The sequence below is a fragment of the Podarcis filfolensis genome (assembly GCF_964270895.1).
Source record: "Podarcis filfolensis genome assembly, chromosome: 17".
Lineage (NCBI taxonomy): Eukaryota > Metazoa > Chordata > Lepidosauria > Squamata > Lacertidae > Podarcis > Podarcis filfolensis.
The window spans coordinates 34,203,156-34,218,908 of NC_139621.1; the positions used below are offsets into that span (position 1 = coordinate 34,203,156).

The 15,753-nt window shown below is 42.7% G+C and overlaps 1 protein-coding gene across 6 annotated transcripts in view; it reads right to left on the minus strand.

Moving 5' to 3' along the window:
* The window catches only part of TDRD7 (tudor domain containing 7), a 36,843-nt gene extending 21,396 nt beyond the window's left edge, over positions 1-15,447 (minus strand). For 2 of the 6 annotated variants that reach the window (XM_083592949.1, XM_083592948.1), the window contains exons 1-3: positions 4,768-6,859; positions 2,658-2,743; positions 401-618 (exon numbers count right to left, since the gene is read on the minus strand). In XM_083592949.1, the coding sequence (XP_083449075.1) occupies positions 401-618; positions 2,658-2,743; positions 4,768-4,934 (471 nt within the window). In that variant the 5' untranslated portion in view covers positions 4,935-6,859. Of the gene's footprint in view, positions 1-400; positions 619-1,294; positions 1,349-2,657; positions 2,744-4,767; positions 6,860-7,606; positions 7,815-8,906; positions 9,049-10,738; positions 10,952-15,066 lie in introns of those variants that run through there. The other 4 variants (XM_083592951.1, XM_083592950.1, XM_083592946.1 and 1 more) reach the window with 3 other exon arrangements.
* Between the last annotated feature and the right edge of the window lie 306 nt (positions 15,448-15,753).

Consider the following 15,753-nt stretch of genomic DNA (forward strand, 5'->3'; position numbering starts at 1 on the left):
CCAAAATGAATTATATGTCTTCCTGGGCTGTATTAGGATTTAACACAAACTTAAGTATTTGAGCTTGTATCTGTTTAACTAGGAAACTTCCACAGATCCTTTGTGGCCAGCTAGATAATAGAGGATTGCAGCCTTAGCATCATTTATATTGCTTAACCTCAGCAGTTGGCCACCATTCTTGGTTTCACATAGAAAAGCAACATTTAATTCAGTGTTGAGAGTCATATTTTAGCTGGGATTGTGTAGGCCCTTTTTGTATTAAATTAAAATTTGCAGTTAAACCCATTTTTAATGAGATATTGTGTATACCTGATTTTTTTAAAAAAAAATATTATTCAAACCAAGAAATGGGATTTGTCTAAACCAGTTCTTATCCACTCTGGTAAAAGCTGACACCTACCACACAAACATGAGGCCAGTTCTCAAACTGAGGGAGCAAGGCTGTATTTAAGTCCTCCCGATAAGTCTCTCTGTACACATACGGTAACTTTGATAAACATATTCCATTGCTGCATCGATTTAGAATCTCTTTAATTCTTCTCTGAATCTCAAATATATCGGTATTTGAAGGATAAGAAGGCTGAAGTGGCACGAGTTGTCTCATTTCTTTTGCATTTTCTGAAAAGCAAGAACACAAACTTTTGGAAGACAGCATTTCTTCTTTTAAAAGGATACAAGGTAAAGCCATTGTTCTAGTCCAGCAGCAGAACATTTGTAAAAAGGTAAAGGGACCCCTGACCATTAGGTCCAGTCGTGACTGACTCTGGGGTTGCGCGCTCATCTCGCTCTATAGGCCAAGGAAGCCGGCGTTTGTCCGCAGACAGCTTCCGAAGCATGACTAAGCCGCTTCTGGCGAACCAGAGCAGCGCACGGAAACGCCGTTTACCTTCCCGCCGGGGCGGTACCTATTTATCTACTTGCACTTTGACGTGCTTTCAAACTGCTAGGTTGGCAGGAGCAGGGACCAAACAACGGGAGCTCACCCCATCACGGGGATTCGAACCACCGACCTTCTGATAGGCAAGTCCTAGGCTCTGTGGTTTAACCCACAGCGCCACTGTAGCAACTAGCTTAATCCCTTTTTGTTGGTGGCGATGACAATCTTACCAGAATCCTCCAAGCTGGTAGCTAGCTTTTTAAAACTTTCCTTTTACAATATTAAACATTAAATATAAAAGCTACAAATGTTATATACAAATATAAAATATACAAATGTTAAATAGTCTAACACTGGCTTAATTTTTCAATCTGTTAACATATTCATATAAACAACAGTATGTTTGAGACACTACACTGAAGATGGCTATGGAAGAGTTCTCTGTGCTGGGCATCCTCTTAACATAAAAAATATACTGGCAACCATCACCATGGCAACTGTTCTTTCCTGCTCTGTCAAAGGTTCCTTCCTTTGTCTCTCCCTGGAGTGAACGCTCTAAAGATGATGTCACAATAGGGAAACTAACCAGGCTACCGTATTTTTCGCCCCCTAGGGCGCACCGCCCCCTAGGGCGCACCTAGTGGTTTTTTTGGGGGGGGAAATAAAGAAATTTTATTTTATTTTCCCCCCAGGCGCGGGGCTGGCGCGGGGGAAGCCCGAGCTTCCCCCAACCCCAGCCCCCAGAACAGCCTGCTATCCGCAAGCCTAGGGAGCCCGGCGGGAAGTCGTGCCGGTCTCCCCAGGCTTGCGGAGAGCTGTGCAAAGCCCGGGCGCGCTCTTCAGCGCGCCCCAGGCTTTGGAATGCAGGAAGCTCTGCGCAACCCTTGGGAGACCGGTGTCGCGCCAGTCTCCCAAGGGTTGCGCAGAGCTTCCTGAAGCCTGGAGAGCGAGAGGGGTCAGTGCGCACCGACCCCTCTCGCTCTCCAGGCTTCAGCGAAAGCCTGCATTCGCCCCCATAGGACGCACACACATTTCCCCTTCATTTTTGGAGGGGAGAAAGTGCGTCCTATAGGGCGAAAAATACGGTAAATATCAAGTTTGTAGGAAATATGTTTGAGCTTCATTTCTTTATCTGAGCTTGCAAGTATTTTCAATCCCAGTTCATACTGAGCTTTGAGATATTTCAAGTATAGCTAGACGAAACGAAAAGGAAACCACCTAACTACTTAAAAAGGTGAATGAGGAAACTAATATTGCAGGGTTGGGCAAGGGTCTTCTCTCTCTCTCTCTTTTGATGGTGCTCACAATGAGCAAACATTTTACAATCATAATACTTTGGAAAGATACTTTGGCTTTTAATTACCAGTGCAAAGGTTGTGTTCCAACTGAACGGACAGTCTTTTAAGCATTTGTTTAACAATGTCCTTTACAGCATCATCCTATTCATGTTTACTCAGAAGTAAACCACAAGTTTAAATGAGCTTACACCTAACTAACTGAGCACAGGAGCAGTCTAAGAAGTATATACTGACACTGTTGGTGCTTTTAGGAAATGTTTACTTGGTTGATAATCCACGTCTATTCATTCTACATTACCTTGCCAAGTTATGTATTTTCTTACTAGGTATTAAGAGCAGAATTATGTCCAATGGAACTGCTTGCATGAACACCAAAATTTGATTTTACCATGAGTTCTGTTTAAATACATAAAACCACCCGCCCACCCATGAAGTGTGGCTTGGTTTAGCAGTCAAGGTTTTGTGGCCCTCTGGTAACATACCATTGAAGTCCACAGGTACGTTTTTTGACGGGTGACCCTGAAGCTCCTTCTGAAATCGTGGTGGAAGTGTTGCTCTTCTATCAAGCCTAAAAATCCCAAAGCAAACTACTATGATTTGATTTGCACTTTCCAAAAGTACAAGCTAATATGTTCAATATAAGTAAAAGTATCTGCTTACTGCCATGTCCTTGTATCTGTACAGATAAGCTTACGGACAATTATACCATTAAATAAAAGAGAACCATTTTACTCTATGTGAAGCTGTTATGGATGGCAAACTCACATATATTCTGCAAGCCAGAACTGCAAATCGACTCCTTTCTCTAGCAAAATCAACAAAATTTGGCAGCACATTTTGTAGATTGAAAAATAGGCACATTGGAACAGGTCTGTTTGCATACAAAGTTGTTGAACAGTCACTTCTATACCTGGCTTTTGTCAAGTTGTCCTTTTGAGCTACAATATTTCCTTCCAACAGACCCATAGCAGATACAATGGTTAAGATCCACAAGCATAAACTGAGTAAGTCTACTGAAATCAGCATAAGTGCTGGACACTGTCCCTAGAGATTCCATCTTTCTGAAATTGCTTTACAGTTTATAATCTGCTACTAACACAGCAAATCCACTACAGGAAAGGTTGTATTTGAGAGGCATTTATTACCTTCACAAACAAAACATATCTCACCACTAGATGGCTCAATTTAGGTGAATTCCACAGCTGGGGATAGCTTTAATAGGGCCAACTAAAAGGTAAAAAGAAAGGCTTTTCACTTCTCCACAAGTCAAGCCTCCAGCCTTTTCTGGGTGAGTGCTAGATTGCATGTTTTCAAAAAGGGGAGTTCAGCCGTGATTGTCACAGCAGCTCCAAATGCAATCTGAGACCTACACAGCAGACTTAATTAGATTGCGATCTACTAGGTGATATCTCCTTTTACATGCCATTTTAGGATTGCTCACTGCAACTTAAACAGCAAGTCAGCATTTCATTGCTTTGCTTAAACACGGAGTTTTTCTAGGGAATCTACTGACTATTTTGGCTAGGGCTAATAAAAACCCAACTCTTATTTTTGCATTTTTCTTAGGGAGCGATAGGGATTCATTTTCTTTTTGGAAGCCTAGTGCTGCCAATACTTCATTTGTGGCACCCAGGCTTGAACTTCCTCATACAAGGAGCACGGAAAGTGGGTCCAGCTCACCCAAAACAGTATCATGGGACAAATTCAGGAATAACTTGGTTAGCATTAAATAACCTGAATATAAATATGGTTGTGCTATATTTTAATCTCAAAGCTGAATGGTTGGCTTCTACCAGATATGTCGAGTTAAAATGTATTTTCTTTGTATTTTTTTTTGTCCAGTGAATCTCACAACATGCTTGTCTAAAAAAAAAAAAAGGACCTAAAGGAGACATTTTAAACAAGAACTTCTCATGAGTAAAAAAGAATACATATGGAAAACATTTATATATATATATGTGACAAATAGGTGTAAGGCCTGGGCAAAAGAATGAAAGAAGAATGAAAAGAATGAAACGAGTATAAATTGATTCTATTGACTTGTAACTTGGCTTAGTGGTCAAATTTGCAACATTGTTTAATAAATACACAGGCCATATCCATGGCAAACTTGCTGTATAACAATGATTTGAACCGGCTCCTTTCCTTCTTGTTTTAAATCTGCTTGCCGGGACATTTTGCGGGAGAGCATTCAAACATACCGTATTTTTCTGTGTATAAGACGACCCCCTATTTTGGGGGACTCCAGATTAAGAAAACACCCCTCAGCACTACCCGTGTATAAGACGAGTCCCAATTTTAAACCTAATTTTTTGGTTAAAAACCCCTAGTCTTATACAAGGGAAAATATGGTATGTCCCACATGGTCAATACCACTCGTTCTGTGGCGTATGCAACAATGAAGCCTGATCATGGAGGAATTAACTGGGGAATCAAGGGCAAGCAAGCACTCCATGTTTCATGCCATAATAGTGCATACCTAACAAAGTTCCACCCACATCTGCTCCATCCTATTATTCCTTCTCATATCTATATTCATGACTCTAGACTGACTGAATGAATAAACTTTTCATCTCAATGAAGACGTGTTACCTATTCAAAAGTCTCGGGCCATTAAACACACTCCCCCAGGCAAATGGGCCAAAGTTGGCCTGGGACTGCAGAGGCAAAGGAAAGGTAAGTTGGGGGAGTCTGGGAGTGCCCAGGGGAACATAGACCCACTGAGACGGTCTATTTCTTCTTGCCTGCCAGAAGAACATTGCGGCAAGGGGGGAGACCAGGGTGGTCCCATCTATGGGCCAGACTAGGAGCAGCCAGAAGGCACTCCCTGCCTCCCACCTTCCCTCTCCACTAGAAAGAATACTCGGCTCCAACTGTCAATTGTTCTTTGAATGCAGCAGCTTAGTGGGTGGGGTGGGCAGAGATGGGACATTCTGGCCCCATCCGTCAGCCAAAGGCACAACAGTCACCAACCACTATTCAACCACAAACTCTAGCAGCGAGGGAAGATCAGCCTGGCCCCATATGGGTATGCATGCCCTTATATAGGTCACTTCTCTGTTCTGACCTTGAAGAACTGATTTCCCTCCTCTCCCCTCCGTATTATTATTGTTAAGTCTGATGGCAAAACCTCTCTCTCTCTCTTTCGACGAGAGAGGTTTTGGGATGTAATAATTGCCTGAAAAGTGAAGTGAAATCTAACAAGCAGTTTTCATGAGCTACTTTTCCTGGCCCTGCATTACAAACACAATGGGAGGATTATGAAGGCAATCAAACCATTCCGAAATTTAGATAAAACTAAATGATGGACCAAGCAAGAACATTATCTGACTCATGATTTGATGACCCATGACAGCAACAAACAATGCATGAAGAGAAGTGATGGTACAGCAGCTGAGCTTGCCAAGTTGGATTTTAGTCAGTCAAAGGAATAATTAGTGATGCTGGGGTGGGGGCACTGAAGTGCAATACTGAATCAGCAGAATTTCAGCATCAAAACCATCCGCTTTCTTGTTAAGGATGCAGTAATGGGGCAGTACTGTTTCAGCTGACAACACAATACAGGCTACTGACAATATTTTAAATTTGTCTGTGCCCAAATTCCTCAATAATTTTTACAGGCCATTTCACTCATGTATACTGTAGATCTAGACATAAATATCCTGCTAGAAAAAGCAGAAGAGAAATATCACTGGCCCAAGTGTAGAATTTTTTTTCTGCAGTGAATATGAATTCAATAGTTTTAGCAAATAATTTAGGAAATACATATGAAATATCCCAGTCTTCCTAGCCATGTATTTGTCCTGAAGAAGTGTAAAAGTTGCATATATATAGTTGGTTTAATGAAAAGGCATACATTAAATTCAGTAAACTAGTACAGTCATACCTCGGGTTAATGCATATCAATGATGCATATAAAAACTACTGCACAAACTTAAAATATATTGTGTATAACTTGAAATTGTTGCAAATGTCTCCATTGTTTGATATTAGTTGAAAGTGCTGCATCCTAAGATGCTCAATTTGAAAAACAAAAAATAAACTTGTGGAACTTGTGAGCTCCACAAATACTTCACAGTAGGTTCCCACAATCATGTATTTCACTCCTGGTAGTATGTGTTGTCTTCATCAAGAATTCCATTCAATGTAACGGTAAAGGTACCCCTGACCTTTAGGTCCAGTCGCGGACGACTCTGGGGTTGCGGCGCTCATCTCGCTTTATTGGCCGAGGGAGCCAGCGTACAGCTTCCAGGTCATGTGGCCAGCATGACTAAGCCGCTTCTGGCGAACCAAAGCAGCGCATGGAAATGCCGTTTACCTTCCCACCAGAGCGGTACCTATTTATCTACTTGCTCTTTGACATGCTTTCGAATTGCTAGGTGGGCAGGAGCAGGGACCGAACAACGGGAGCTCACCCCATTGCGGAGATTCGAACCACCAACCTTCTGATCGGCAACAACAAGCAGACACTCAAATATGTACAACATCCATAGAGTGAACCCAACCTTCTCTAACTGAATGAGCAAACTGACAGGCTTGGTCTTAACCTTTCATTCATCTCAAAGTTACAGTAACATATCATCGGGATTTGTGTGCAAAAGGTGCTGCAGAACAGGAGAGAGAAGGCATGAAAAACTAAAGGTTTGTTATTGGTGCAGCTTTAAACATTCATTAGTTTATTCCCTCTGGTGAAGAACATAGAAGAATTTGAGGCAAAGTGAGAAAGGTGAGTCAGCGTGCAAAGGTCCTATGGATGTTTGTTTAGTAAAGACTAAGTGTGTGTGTGTGTGTGCGCGCACACACACACACACACACACACACACACACAGATACACATGATGTAACCTTGCTGTCATGACTAACCACTCCGAGTATAAATTTGTAGAAAATGTGGTATATAAATAATTAATACTAACAATGTTGTATCTAGGGTTTTTGCAGTGATGTAATAAGTCATAAACATTTTAAACAGGCTACTATGCTCAGACACAATTCTGCATGCATCCCCTTCACCCCGCCAAAATCTCTCAAGATTTACACAAAGTTACAAAACTGTTGGGCACACTTTCCCCCTTCCATTTCCTACCCTTGTAGTTTTCATAAGGCAGTTAAAAGCACAAGAAATGGGCCAGTTTGACTTTCATTGAATTTTACGTTGAAAACGTTTAATAAAAAAAATGATTTAAAGAAGTGGGCCACTTAAATAAAGAGCAGCAACCCCAGGGTTGAAAGGCAAAAAGATGGCAAAAAGAGTGCTATAGCTCTCTCAAATAGTGCTATCGTTTTTTCAGTGTATGTTAACGCTTTGTTTAGGACAGTTTTCTATACAATCAGAAGGCCATTTCCTCCCTGAACGTATGAGATTCTAGAGTGGTGTCAAATAATCACCTGGTTTATACCCAGTAAGTTTTCCAACAAGAGGAACTCTAACCTGTTTGTCACAGTCATGTGTCCTTGATTTAAGACTTCTTTCTGCAGAGGGGTCCCAAATTCTAGAGGCAGAGGATACGATGCAGAGCTCATGTTTTGTCTAACAACAGGACAGCTTCCTTTGCTTCTCAGCACTGGGAGTGCAGGTCTCCTGCTTTCATCTGTGAAATGCATGAATCCTGGCTTCCGCAGAGTACCCTTTGGCTTGCCTGCAATACAATGATGCAAGACACAAAATGTCAGCTCTCATTTTCAGATTACCTATGGTTTGGGGCACTTCAACATAAATTCTTAAGTTTACCAAAAAGATGCTGTGGCGTTTGCCTCCTAGGATGGGTCATAAGGAAAGGGTTAAAATAGGTGTGATGTGATTGGCCAGTGAGAATGCAAGGGGGGAATGAAAGTTAGAGTGGGAGGTTTTGAAAGTTTTTGTTGAAGTTGAGTTAGTGGAGAGTTGAGGTTTGGGAGTTGAAGTTAGTTGAGTTGAGAGTGAGGTTTGGGAGTTGAAGAAGGAAGAGGGAGGAATAGGCAGTGGGTTGGTATAGTTGTATTGTGAGAGAGTGAGAGGAATTGTTAGGTGGAGTCAGGTAGATAGTTGGGAATAATCATTTTGAAGTTGTTAGGAACTAAGATTAAGAAACTGTCAAGAAAAACTAACTGAAACCATAAGCTTATTCCTGCATTTAAAAATAAACTTGATTATTTGTTTATGTTAACAACTGACTGGACTCCATGTGTCCCCGTGAGATACGGGGTGGTGGCAGCGGAAAAAGCAATCGCAGAGGCGGCATAGGGTCAATAGACCGTCAAACGTCCGGGGGCCCTGTGTGTGATCGCTACAGATGCAAAAGATAGCTAAGCCAGACAACTAAGGGTGACTATGTATAAAGCAGCATATTAATGTTTGCTCATGCAATATAGTCTTTTTTCAGGGTGGGGGGGGAGAGTAGTATTTCAGGTCCCACCACTCAAAAACAGGGGGTTGTTAATAACAGCCAACTTACAGAGTTGTTAGGGCCAATTAAACTTGTTGAGAACAGTTAAAAAGCACACAGACTATTGTCTTTCTGCAATAAGATATTATGTCCCTACTTTGCTTTCCAATATTAGTTTCCTTATGTGCAGTTTCAAGACACACATGAATAGTCAGCCAGACTGCCCTGTAACATGACTGTTCAAGAGTGTAAGTAGTTTATTTCAGTCAGCAGAATCACAACAATAGAGAAGCTCTGCAAGTGATGAGTTTGAAGTTGATTAATTCAGCATATGCCCATGTGGTGTTTTGCAGCTGACAAACTTACCAACCGAGGCAAATGGAGCTGTTCTTTTCAGCCTCATGCTGCAGTTCACTTGCCGACCCGTTTTCTTTTGGGAAGTTCTCTGGCAGGCAACAAGCTGAGCAATCTGTGCAGTCTCCTGGCAAATGACCGCACGACAGGTCACCTGATCAAAGAAAGAGGAAACCAAAAATGGAGAGCCAGATTTACCAATGACTTTTATGGGAGATACTTACTCATTGAAAGCCACTTCAGACTCGCTGCATGAAACTTAGGTAATGGTAAAGGGACCCCTGACCGATAGGTCCAGTCGTGCACGACTCTGGGGTTGCAGTGCTCATCTCGCTTTACTGGCCAAGGGAGCCGGCGTAGAGCTTCCGGGTCATGTGGCCAGCATGACTAAGCCGCCTCTGGCGAACCAGAGCAGCACACGGAAACGCCGTTTACCTTCCCGCCGGAGCGGTACCTATTTATCTACTTGCACTGGCGTACTTTCAAACTGCTAGGTTGGCAGGAGCAGGGACCGAGCAACGGGAGCTCACCCCATTGCGGGGATTCGAACCGCCGACCTTATCAGCAAGCCCTAGGCTCTGTGGTTGAGACCACAGCGCCACCCAGATTTACCAATGACTTTTATGGGAGATGCTTGCTCATTGAAAGCCACCTCAGACTCTCTGCATGAAGCTTAGAATGTGCTAAAGCAGGTGTGGGGAACCTGTGGTCCTCCAAATGTTGTTGAGACTCCAACTCCCATCACCCCAGCCAGCATGGCCAATGGACAGGGATGATGGGAGTTGAGAGTTCATTAGCACTGGAGGACCACAGGTTCCCACTGCTACAGCATTAATTTGGTAAGGTGCAATAATAGTGTACCCAATGCGTAAGAGATACGGGTCAGCTACACACTATAAAATAGTGTACAGTGGTACCTCGGGTTACATATGCTTCAGGTTACAGACTTTGCTAACCCAGAAATAGTGCTTCAGGTTAAGAACTTTGCTTCAGGATGAGAACAGAAATTGTGCTCCGGTGGCGCGGCGGCGGCAGGAGGCCCCATTAGCTAAAGTGGTGCTTCAGGTTAAGAACAGTTTCAGGTTAAGAACGGACCTCCAGAACGAATTAAGTACTTAACCCGAGGTACCACTGTATAAGACTTTGCCATGCCACCTGAAGAAAGCAGTCCTGCAAAGCTTTGCAATTCATTCTAATGCAGATTTTGATTCCCCCCATTCACTAATCAACATTTGTGATAAGACGATGGCTATTTGGACACTGTTTTCCGTCTTTGGCTCCCAAATATGTAACATGATACCTAGTCTGTTTAAGAAGGATGTGTCTTTAGTGCCCTTCCCTTCAAATGTTGAACTTGTATATTTTGATTGTAGAGGAGGTGCTGTCATGAGTGTAACACACAGATCTTCAGGTGAAAATGCTGTAGCAGTGGGGTGGGGAACTTGTGGTCCTCCAAATGATAATGAACTCTCATTAATTTCAACTCCCATCATCCGGAGGGGGTGTTTCAGTTAAAGAAATTACATTCAACTGTGCACTATAATGAACATAACCAAATTAAATTTGCTCCGGGTGAAGCATTATTTGATTTGCAGCAAAATCAATGTAAAGAAGCAAAAGGCCCTATAGCAACATTAATCTTTTGTCTGGTAGCACAATGGACAGTGTGACTATTAACCAGAAGGTTGGTGGTTCGAGCCCACCCAGGGATGGCTGTGGTCAGGATTCCTGCACTGCAGGGGGTTGGACTAGATGACCCTCGGGGTCTCTTTCATCTCTACGATTCTATGATATTTTACAGCCAAATACACACACAATTATGAAGTACTGTATGCATTTCTTACCTCACCAGCTTTACTAATTTCAACCCTAACAACTCCAGGGATGCTTTTTATATATCCTTCTAAATTAGAATGTCCCAGCTGCTTAAAGGGAATCAAGTCTCCAGTTAATGATTTATATTCTGCTTGCAAACGGGAAAAGGGTACTCCATGTTTATGGGATTGTAGAACAGCTCGGAGCATTTTTGCAACTAAATCCGCTTCCTGCATTTTCACCTGTAACAGAAAAGCGATGTCATTAGAATTTAAGATGCAAGTCAGCATTTCTCCTTTTTTTGACCTCTTCCATTAAGAAGCAAAAATCCAATACCATTGTGTTCAGCGTTTGAGAGTCAATAACCAACACAAAAGAAGAAAGCACAGTGATTCCATGATTCTGAAAGAAGCCACTTGCTACAGCAAAGCCAAAAAGCTGTTTGGTTGCTAACCCAACAAGCATTCCCCATCAGATGAGCAAATGCCTTGCCCGTTACTGGCATCAAAGTGCAACACAACCAGCAGTGGTCACTGACAACTTAACCACAGATGCCTCAATTCAAATCCTCACCTGCACTGTGACATTCCTTGGGAACTGAAATTCTGTAAGACTAGGATAACTTACAAGGTTGTTGAGAGGACAAAATGGGGTAACTCATGTATGAGCTGGAGTTACTCAAATGAAAAGAATGATAAAAATGTCAGTTCTCTGTAAGAAGAGGCTTCCTTTTTGAATTTACATAATAGCATCAGCAGCTTCTTAGAATTTCAACCGACAGGCTTGGCAAATATAATGCAGTAAAAAATTGCAAAATGTATGCTAACTCAAGAGGAGACAAATTCACAGATCTATTGATACGTTCCATTTTCCGAAGGACAGTTTTGGCAAAGGTATCTCAGTTTAGGTATACAAGCCTAGAACGCGACACAGGAAATAGGTGACTTATTGCTTGAGGTGTGACACCTGTATTCTTAACACATCATCATGTTGATTTTATGAACAGAGTGGAACCACCCTTAACCTCCTAAACCAGGGATGTGGAGCCTGGATGTTGGGATTCCACTAATGAGTCCTGTCAGCAAAAACTTCACTTGTGCAACAGGGCATCCTGCCTTCTGAAATTGGCTTGAGGGGAAGGAGAACTCCCGAAACAGTACAAAGGGGAGGAAAAGGATTGCTCTGTCTGACAAGTTAAAATACTTGCCCTGACCAAATGTATCAAAGATATGCTGCTTCAATCTACCTTCCTGCAAATGAATATGTTTTGTTAACTTTATCATTGAGGCTATACACTACACTTTATGAATTCATTCCTTTAATATTAATATGTTGGGTAGCCTATCGTTTAAGTGGCTGTAACTATTCTTGCTGTTGCTAGAGGGGTTTCCTACAAATTCCAAACAATTCCTTTAAGACAACCAAGTAAAATATACAGTTAGAAGGTACAGCATATTCAGTAAAGTCATTTTGTTAACCACGTTTTATTGGCCCAGTTTGCATATCACCATAAACCATGGTTTAATGTGAATGAGCAGCATGTTAGTTTATGTTGTCCAAGAGTTCTTGGAGTGCTTCTCCCGTGTCATGGATTACACAAGCCAGAATCTGGCTGCTTGTGTTGTCCAACAGAGGCTCATGATTTGTTTCTATGCTGCCCACATTCCGTTCTGCCTACCACTGTAGACATAAGCAGTCAACTGGACAAAATAGGTAGAATCTGAGAGGGCTATCAAATACTTTTACAAACATCACAAGGTAGAATCTATAGGGGCCAAGTGACCATGTCAAGTAATCTCCAAGTGAGGATGACAAGCACAGGAGAACACAAAGGTTGAGACAGTCCCCACTTTGTGAACAGCTGTCCCCCCATGATTATTTTGTCAGAAACAAATGCTGTCATTTGTTTTAAAAGAGCATAGATATAGTACACATCTCCCAAGAGCAGCTTCCTCAGTTGCTGTTTTTAAAGTGTTGTAAAATATGAAAGAATGTAACATTTATATCTTTCCCAATTCATCTGGCATAGGTGATTCATATGCACGGCAGCTGGTCTAGCTGGCCCACCCGAAATGCCTTGCCACTCAAGACCTAGAACATGGAAATGCCCATTATGTACCAAGTTCTTTAAAAGTTCTGATTTCATACTACAGGAAAATTGCGATGACATGTGTTTATGAAGTTTGCCCACAGTACTTAAGGGAAACTTTGGTTCCAACTTTACCCCTGCATCTTCAACATGGGGATAATACTATCCTATCCTGCAAGGCTGTTGCTAGATAATTACTTGAAGCTCACGGAACACATTTTATAATACTTTATAACAACTATTCTTTATTATCAATCAAAATAGGAACAAAATTGATGGGTAACAGCTTTAGAAAGCTTGTTAGAATTAACTGCTTAGGATCACTTTATATATCTGCATCTGGTTCACACACAATGCTAAATTATGGTTTAGGACTATGTGCTTGTTTAGGGCTTGTGTCCTCAGAGCCTTGAGATGATCAGAAACTTTCACTTTCACTTCTAGTTAATTGTGAGTCTACCTGTACAGTATTGAGAACTGTGGTGATTCTTAGCTATGGTTTAGAGAAACAAGCCAACTTCATAAACCATGGTGTGAAGCTGGCTTTCCCACTAACCACAGTTTGACTAACAGCACATTGTCTGGGTTTGGATATAAGTAGTAACTGTGCTCGTCTTAAAGCTAAGCAAAAACTTTAATTTGCTTTCTCTGTATCACCACACCAGAGCATTGCACATGAGCCCAAAGCTCATTCATACAACACTAAACTGTATTCAACACCCTATTGTGTCTTTTTAGAAGTTTAAAGTGAGCACCCATAAAGTAAATTCCAACACTGACATGAATTTCCGGAGGTCATGTCAGCCTATGGCAGCAAAAACAAAACATCTTGTGGCACCTTAAAGTCCAAACATTTTAAAATGGCATATGCCTCCATAAACTCCACTTCAGTCAAGGAAAGCTTATGCCATAAAACATAAAACATTAGTTTGACTTTAAAGTGCTAAAGCCTCTTTTGTCGTTTTTATTGATATGAAGTCCTGATGGATTTGCATAACTACCCTAGAAATGAGAGATACACCAACTGATGTTGAAGCACTCACTGACACAAAAGCTGGGGCGGGGGGGGGGGGGTCGGAGAGAAAAAACTGAAAGGAAAAAACCACCATCAGTTTCCCCCATTTTTTCCAGCCCCTCCCCCAAACTTGCTTTTGAAAAATGCTAACTTTTAGTTATAAAACGATATAATTGTCATTTGTTGAGGTTTTCAACAATTAGCAGTGTACTGTGTCAAAACAAATTTTTTTTCCCCTATCTGTAAGTGTACTGTGTGACTTTTTTATTAAATAAATCAGGAAAGAAAAACAACAGAAAAATCAGGGGCAGGGACAGGTATTTCTTCTTCATTGTTCCAGGTCTCCCCCCACCTCAGGCCTTCATGTATGCCCCAATAAATTCATTTCAGACTGATGCCATTTATCAGGCGTATGGCACTAGATGCTGACATTCAGAGTTTAGATTTTAAGCACCAGCAACACAAGGAAGCAGATATCAAGACTATCTATGACAAGCCAGAAAATAAATTCAGAGATCGTACGGGGTGTGGGTGTGTGTTAAAGGTGTGTATGTGAAGGAGATGGAGAGAGAGCCCATAGACCCGCCTCTTAGCCAAGTGACATCAGGGTGGGGGAAGTGACCAATACAGAATAATATTAGTAGCACATTATTATTTACTGAATCCATATACTGCCCTAGAAGCAGGATAGAAACGTTTTGAATAAATGAATGTTTAAGAATGTGAACAGTTCAGCAAGACAACCAGGCGCTCTAGTGATAGATGAGTGTTAGATTAGTGATGATGACATTGGGTGGTATTTATTAATTGATGTTATTACATTTATTAAATTTATATACCGCCCTATACCCAGCGCGGTTCACAGAATAAAATCAAGATATAAAAACCACGAAATACCTAATAAAAACAAAAACAACAACCCAATAGCACCCCCCCCCGGGAAAAGAACACATTTTTAAAGGAGGGCATAGGATGTAAATGCCAGGAAGGCCTGGCATTATTATTTATTGAATTTATATATGATGACAGCTCGGCGAAGCTGGGCTATATTCATGCACGGGGTCAGGCGGCGAGCAGCGCAAAGGCTGACGCGGGTTCCTCGGTTCCCACGTTACGCCCGTGCGCAAAAGGGAATGTAAAAAAAAGGGACTGTGCCCGAGGAGAGCGAGACCAAACCCAGCGCATGTTGTTTATTATTTTCTGAGGGTTTATTATTTTTTTGAGGAGAGGAGGGGAAAAAAGGCACCACTCACCCAGGCCCGCGGCGACCCCGAGGGGTCTCGGCCCGGCCCGCTCCCCGCAGCCTCCTGCTCGCCGACCGCTTCTCCCGGCCCGCCACGGCCTCCTGACTCGCGCAGCGCCGCGCGACCCCGCTGCTGCCGCCTCCTGCTCCTCCTGCTCCTCCTCCTGGGCTACGCGGCCGACCGCGGAGCCGACCCCGCCCTCTCTCTCTCTCTCTCGCTCTCCCTCAAGCCGCTTTTATGACGAAACAAGACCAGGCCGGCCGGGAGCGAACACCCCCCCCCTTTCCGGACGTGCCGAAGGAGGAGGCGGGTCAGGTAAAATGGCCGCGTGCGCGCTCTCGCCTCGAGCGCCGGTTTGCCAGGCCCGCAAGGCCCCTCTCCGGCCAAGCCACGCCACGCCCTCGACACGTGAAGGCCGCCAATCGAATTCGGGGGCGCGAGGCGGTTGAAAAGCCAATGAGGAGGAGGGTTCCGAAGACGTGACTCTGTCAACATTCCACACACACACCTCCCCCCCACACGCCCCGCTTAGATTTCGAATTGGCCCAACGCAATTTGAACCTGAAAGTATTATTATTCATTGAACGTTGAAAGTGTTGTTGTTGTTGTTGTTCACATTCATTTTTTAAAAAAAAACTATTCAAAATTAAAACAATTGCCGGGCAATTGGGCGGAAAAGCGTACCCCCCCCCCCAT